This window comes from Leuciscus leuciscus, assembly GCF_965113295.1.
Source record: "Leuciscus leuciscus genome assembly, chromosome: 16".
Classification (NCBI taxonomy): domain Eukaryota; kingdom Metazoa; phylum Chordata; class Actinopteri; order Cypriniformes; family Leuciscidae; genus Leuciscus; species Leuciscus leuciscus.
The window spans coordinates 41255981-41263480 of NC_138740.1; the positions used below are offsets into that span (position 1 = coordinate 41255981).

The 7500-nt window shown below is 44.4% G+C and overlaps 1 protein-coding gene across 1 annotated transcript in view; it reads left to right on the forward strand.

Moving 5' to 3' along the window:
* Positions 1-7500, forward strand: part of prag1 (PEAK1 related, kinase-activating pseudokinase 1) — a 38309-nt gene that overhangs the window by 29298 nt on the left and 1511 nt on the right. The window contains exons 5-6 of the mRNA XM_082140115.1: positions 3408-4009; positions 6326-7500. The exon at positions 6326-7500 is cut by the window's right edge and continues 1511 nt beyond it. Of these exons, the coding sequence (XP_081996241.1) occupies positions 3408-4009; positions 6326-7360 (1637 nt within the window). The 3' untranslated portion in view covers positions 7361-7500. The remainder of the gene's footprint in view (positions 1-3407; positions 4010-6325) is intronic.

Consider the following 7500-nt stretch of genomic DNA (forward strand, 5'->3'; position numbering starts at 1 on the left):
GAGATAACACACACTGTCACTCAGAACACACTGAGAGGAAACACACTCGCATCAAACACCAATACAGAAAATACAAACTTTTCATCTTTACAGTTTGAACAATTTCAGTGACTTCATACAAAGTAATATTTTCTTCAAAGAAAAGAGTGACATTCTTTCACATGATTTATTTAAATTTTTAGAACATAATTCTTTAAGGTAAATTAAAATTAGCAGTTTGCTTCAATAGTCTGTAGTAATTTCCGGAATTACAGTAATGAGAAAAAAGGTAGAAACTAAAAGTACATACTGTAATTCGAACAAATAATTGAGGGGCTAATCCTGCCTCTCTCTAGCATCAGGACACAGGTTTACATCAACATCACATCTAATGTTCTCTCTTGCCATGAGAACCTTCTGGAGTGCCTTATCCATCCCTGGCAGTCCTCTGGACTCGTGTCCTCACATCCGGCACGCATCCGCCCTCTCCCTGCCACCCTTCTCCCTCCACCAACCCGTCTTCCTTGTTCCATTTCCAAAATTAGTCTTTCTGAGCTCTACCTATATATATATATATATACACACACCTATATGCGTGTGTGTTCACTAACAAGTGTAAAACAAGACCCCTGCTTAGCCTTTCAGCTGAAACTGCACTCATCAGTGTTTGAAAGGCACAAGGCTGAAATCTATTCTGTTTTGAATGTGTGGTTCACAGTTTTGACAGCAGTGTGTTAGCATTTGAACAAAGTGCTGTAAATCCACAGTGTTGTGCAGGTTGTGGTTAAAGTCATGGGATAAGTGTGTAGAGTTTTGAAAACTGTGTTCAAGCAATGAAAAACGAACTAGAGTTTGGTCCACATGAACTGCTGCTGTGCAGACTGTAGTTAGAGTTTTGCACATGTGACTCCAGTTGTGCCCACTGTCGTTTAGCAATCGAAAAAAACTGTAATAGATTTTATTCTGTACTGAAAGTGTCGATGGCAAACAGTTCTGTCTGATTAAAATGGCCTGTTTTATGTAATATTTGAGTGTATTATGTGAGTATTAGTAATAGCATAGCAACACCCAGAATACCTTAACAACCGCATAGTATCACCCTAGCAACTGCATAGCAACATCCTAGCAACACCCTAGCAACCACCCAGAATACCCTAACAACTGCATAGCATCACCCTAGCAACCATCTCAAGTACCCTAGCAACCGCATAGCAACACCCTAGCAACCACCCAGAATACCCTAACAACCGCATAGCATCACCCTAGCAACCACCTCAAGTACCCTAACAACACCCTAGCCAGCAACCCGAATACCATAGTGACCGCATAGCAACACCCTAGCAACCACCCAGAATACCCCAGCAACCGCATAGCAACAACTTAGCAACCACCCCAAGTTTTAAAACTACTAAACTAAAACTTCAAACTTCAAGCTTTTAAAACTGCTTCAAATTTACGGGTTAGGCTTTTTAAAGCCAACTTAAAGTTTACAAGGTCTAGAAACTTTTTTATCTATGTAGACAGCAGACCGTTTGTATGAAGGTAAAAGAGCAGCAAAACTGTGAATTTGAGAACTTGTACAATAAATATTGGTTCTTGTACGTGAACATTTACACTCACAGCTCCGATGTGAAAACCTGTCAAATAACAATCTGAAGCTGAATGTTGAGATTTGCACTCGCAGACGATAGTCCCAAACCTGTGCTCTGAATCTGAAGCTGAATGTTGAGATTTGCACTCGCAGACAATAGTCCCAAACCTGTGCTCTGAAGCTGAAGCTGAATCTTTGACAGATTTGAGAAGTTGCAAGTGTCGTAACTGAGGTTGTACTGCGAATGTGAATGTAAGAATAAGTGCAAATAAACATTAAGTTTGTGTCTGTCGTTGTATTTCTGTGAATGGCACTTTACACGTGTGTGTGTGTGTGTGTGTGTGTGTGTGTGTGTGTGTGTGTGTGTGTGTGTGTGTGTGTGTGTGTGTGTGTGTACTCGTCTGCAGCTTCAGATTCAGAGCACAGGTTTGGGACTATTGTCTGCGAGTGCAAATCTCAACATTCAGCTTCAGATTGTTATTTGACAGTTTTTCACATCGGAGCTGTGAGTGTAAATGTTCACGTACAAGAACCAATATTTATTGTACAAGTTCTCCGATTCTGGAGTGTTGCTTCTCGGAGCAGAACTGAAGTGTAAAAGCAGGATCTGCTGTCATGAATGAAACTTCCTTTACTGCAAGTCAACCGAGATGAAAAGGGAAACGCAACTCCGGTCCTTCCTACTGATCCTATCGCTGCAGATCTGAACGTGTTCCCACAATGCACTGGGGCGCAGAGATAATGAGGGGATGAAGAGGGGAAATCAGGGTTTGTGTTTATCACAGGCGTCTTTCCCCACTAATCTTCCTCTGCAGGCCTTCATTAGTGTCTCTCTCTCCAGGGGACGTCACTCACTCCACAGAGAGAGAGAGAGACCTCCAGAGTGTGTGTGAGTGAAGTGGCTTCACTCAAATCAGAGAGAGAGAGAGAGAGAGAGAGAGAGAGAGAGAGAGAGAGAGAGAGAGAGAGAGAGAGAGAGAGAGAGAGAGAGAGAGAGAGAGAGAGAGTGAGTGTCGCTCGATCTCCAGAGTGTGTGTGAGTGAAGTGGCTTCACTCAAACCAGAGAGAGAGAGAGAGAGAGAGAGAGAGAGAGAGAGAGAGAGAGAGAGAGTGAGTGTCGCTCGATCTCCAGAGTGTGTGTGAGTGAAGTGGCTTCACTCAAACCAGAGAGAGAGAGAGAGTTCGACCTCTAGACGCTGAGATGTTCTCTGGCCGTCTATCTGAAATAGAATTTTAAAAAGTATATATAATATATTTAATAATTGAGAGTTGAGATCAGGACACATGCTGGTAAATCTCTGAATTATTCATGTGTGATTCAGTGATTCAGAGATTCTGTGATGTGTCTGTCTCTGGTCTCATGGGTCACAGAGCTTTTTTAATCAGTTTAAGATCTCGAGGCGTTTCCCTGTTAAACAGTAACCACACACACACACACACACACACACACACACACACACACACACACACACACACACACATGTGCAGCTATTTCACTATCTGTGAGTGAGTGTGCGTGACTGAGTGTGTGTGAGTGCAAGCGAATGTCAGAGTGTGTGCGCGAGTGTGTGTGTGTGAGCGTGCAGAAGTGTGATTGTGTGAGTGTGAGCATGAGTGTGTTTGATTCTTTTTTTAAAAATCTTTTTTCATAATTTAAATTAATTTGATATTTTACATCTAATGAATTTGTTATATATATATATGTGTGTGTGTGTGTGTGTGTGTGTGTGTGTGTGTGTGTGTGTGTAAAATTTGAGATTTAAAATAGTATATTCTGTATCAAAAGTATATTTAATTAACATTTTTCTCTCTCTTCTTTTCTGATCATGTGACCTAGACCCCACCCTCCGCTCATGCCCCTCCCCATTTCCCAGCAGCCCGTTTGGCTCCGCCCCCGCGTCGCCGCAGCCCGACGCGTTTCCTAGCAACAGTCTCGGTCATCAGCTGACTCCGCCTCCGCTGCCGCAGAAGAAGCTGGTAAACCGCACCACATCGGCTCCTAGCGAGTCTGGTGTCAAACCGCTAGCCCGTAGCCGCCCGCGCCTCCCCTTCAGCGGCTCCGAAACCAACGTTAGCCGCCCGTCCGCCATGCCTCCGGCTAGTCCCGTGGACCCGCGTGCGCTGTTCTCCTCCAGCTCGTCCCCGCAGCTCAACACGCTACCGGCCGCCGGCTCCACGCTACACGCGCTGCTCAGCAACATGGACAGCCGCGAGGGCATCTACTCCAAGCTAGGCGGCCTGTACGCGGAGTCCCTGCGGCGTCTGGCACTGAAGTGCGAGGAACATTTCACCAGCAACCAGAGGAACACGCTGAGATTCGACGAGAGCAACTGGTCCCTCTTCAAACTGACCTGCAACAAGCCTAGCTGCCTGTCTGGAGACGCCGTGTACTATTCAGCCTCCTGCGCGTCAGACACGCGCAACATGTACGCCGTGAAGGTGAGAGAGGCCTGACGTCAGACTGTATTTTCTTATAAAGCACATTTGTGCTGCTGTACAATAAAAGAATAATACCACATTGCAATAGTCCAGTCGGGATGATATGAATATGACCGTTTCCAGATCTTTAGCTGAGAGCAGAGGTTTTAGCTTAGCATCTAGATGAGTGAAGTTTGATGACAAACTTTAATGTTGGCTTGACAAAGCCTTTGAAAAAGATTTTACTGAAATAAGTCAATACAATGTTATTAACATGTTCTAGCACATCGTTAACATGTTGCTAGCATAATTCAACACATTAACATTTGCTAGCATGATTTAGCATGTTGCAGGCCTGTTTTTTGCATGAATTATCATATTGCTAACATGATTTAGCACGTCGTTAGCATTTTTTTAGCATGATCTAACATGATTTAGCAAGTCGCATGCATGATTTAACACATTGCTAACATGTTTTAGCATGGTGCTATCATGTTTCTAACATGATTTAACATTGCTCGCGTGTTTAGCATTTTGCAAGCATGAGTTAGTATGTTATTAGCATGTTTCTAGCATGATTTAACGTTTCTAGAATGATTTAACATGTTTTGGCATGTTTTTAACATCATTTAGTATGTTGCTAGCGTGTTGCTAGCATGATTCAGCACATGTCTAACACATTTTAACATGCTAGCATGATTTAGCACATAGAAATGATGGATGTAGGTTAAATACTGTGGTAGATCTTTCCTCTACGCACCTGACTTGGGTTGAACCGAGTGTCCTTGACACCTGAAAATATTATACTCAGTTGAGTTGCCTCTAAACGCGCGGGTTGACGCCTAAGCGTAGCTATGCTTACCACATAAATAAAATGCCTAAGAATTATAGTTACCTGACCGCAATCTAAACCCGGCTAAGAGTCTCACAAAGAGTCGAACGACGTCTCGCCGCCACCTATTGAACACTATCACTTGGTAGTAAGGTCTGAAAGACTCATGTCTGAAAGGTCTCTAGTGTTTTGCTGAATAACTAACTTGCTGCACTGCATTAATAACCGACAGACTTCAGACAATGCCTTTGAATATGCTTTAATCACGGCCGGAGGATCTCAGACAAATTTCAGAGAGAATCCCACCAGCAAAAGGAATACAACAGTTTTTATAGAATAGGAGAAAAATTACATGAAACATTACATAATTTTCCTACAATTTGATTGGTTCTTCATATGCAAACCCTTCTGTTGCTAGGTAGAAGCAAACTTAGATCTCAAATCATTAGAAAAAATAGAAAAGGGTTAGAAGTTCATTTGATTACGCAATATGTCATGAGACTATTCTAGACAGTATATTTTTGACATTGTCTAGCCAGCATCTCAGAGTTTTCCGCCGGTTTCGACACAATCTTCAGAGTACATTTTGTTCAAGTGTTGAAGAGTAGTAAAAGAGAAGTAAGGTTAGATGTTAGAGTTATGGTTAGTTTGATATACAGTTTACTATTTTATTAATTAAAAAATCCTTCACAATACTCATGTCTGAAAGATTTGACCCCCTCAGTGACTTGGGATTTCCCGTAGTTTTGATCATCCGGTTAACGAAAATAATTCCAGAAATTTGGCATCAGAAGAAAAATAAGCTTAAATAGTAGATCGGTCGGTATATTAGCTTTGTCAAGCCAACATAATTACGCTCAAGTTTCTTGAGGAACACAAAAGCATTGAAATATATTTTTTCCTCCCATATTTTTGATCAAATAAACACAGCCTCTGTGAGCAGATCGACACTTTTAGAATGTTGCTAGCGTGTTGTTAACATGATTCAGCAAATTTTAACATGTTTCTAGCATAGCATGATTTAGCACATTGCTAGCATGTTTCTAGCATGGTTTAGCACATTACTAATACATTATAACATATTTCTAGCATGTTTCAGCAAGTTTTAGCATGTTTCTTGCATGATTTAGTGCATCTAGCGTGATGCTAACATGATTCAGCACATTGCTTAAACATTTTAACAAGTTGGCATGATTTATCACATTGCTAGCATGTTTAGCACATTTCCAGCATAATTTAGACTTTTTGACATTACTAATACATTTTAACATGTTTCTACTATCATTTAGTATGTTGCTAGCGTGTTGCTAGCAATATTCAGCACATTTCTAACACATTTTACCATACTAGCATGATTTAGCACATTGATATGGTGTATATTTCCTCCCATGTTTTTGATCAAATAAACGCAGCCTCGTGAGCAGAACTGTGTTACTCTTTTAGCATTTTACGATTTAATTTTCGTGATATCTGACGATGATAACGTTTCCTCTCTGTGTTTGCAGATCTGTAAAGGCGAGTCGGCGGACAGCAGACAGGCTCATCTGTACGGTCTGTCGGTGCAGCAGAGCATCCCGCCTCACTTCAGCCTTCAGCAGGACTGTGGTCACTTCCTAGCCTGCGTCCCGCGTAGCATGCTACCTAGCGATGAGCGTGCGGCGGGGCCATCCGAGCAGGAGCGTGTGGTGGTGATCACGCGCGAGGTTCCTCACCAAACCGTGGCGGATTTCGTGCGGGAGTGGGAGTCGTTCCACCGTGCGCAGCCGGAGGTGTACGAGCGCCGTGTGTGTTTCTTGCTACTACAGCTGTGCACCGCGCTGGAGCATCTCAAAGCGCACGGCGTCACGCACCGCGACGTCTGCATGGAGAACCTTCTGCTAGTTACACACCGCCGCGCCGACCCGCAACAGCAGAGCCTCCCGCGCCTCCTCATCAGCAACTTCCGCAAATCAAAACGGCGGAACGCAGACGAGGTCGCGATTAGTGCGGATCCGCGTTTTAAGCGAGATCATGCGCGACTAGCGCCGGAAATCGTTTCTGCTGCGCAATATCGGAAATTTGACGAATTTCAAACTGGGATTTTAATCTATGAGCTCTTGCATCGGCGGAATCCTTTCGAGGCGACGGCGGCGGCTAAGCAATACAGCTGTGAGGATTTGCCGGCGATCCCGAGTGTGTCGCTATACTCGTCCGGTTTGCAGCGGCTAGCGCACCTGCTACTGGAGCCGGACCCCGGACGCCGCATACACATCCAGGACGCTAAGCGGATCCTGCAGGCGCTGCTGTGGGGGCCGCGGCGGGAGCTACTGGAGCAGCCGTGGGTCCGTGGGAGAGTCGCGCCGCCGCAGCACGACGGGCTAATGAACTGGCTGGACGTGAAGCGCGCGCTGCTAATGATGAAGTTTGCGGAGCGCTCGCTGGAGCCGGAGAGGAACGCGGAGCTGGAGGACTGGCTGTGCTGTCAGTACTTCTCCACCGCCAACCCTAAAGCGCTGTGTCAGAGCGCGGAGCTGCTGTACAACCTGCCCTTCACACACTGAAGACCATCCCGCTAACACACACGTCGGTCCGCTCCGTGTGCATGAGATCTGATGTGTGTGTGTAAAACACTGTGTTATTCACTGGACAGATCGCCGACTGAACGCTTGTGCTTTAACATTCCACTCTTTCATTTGACCTT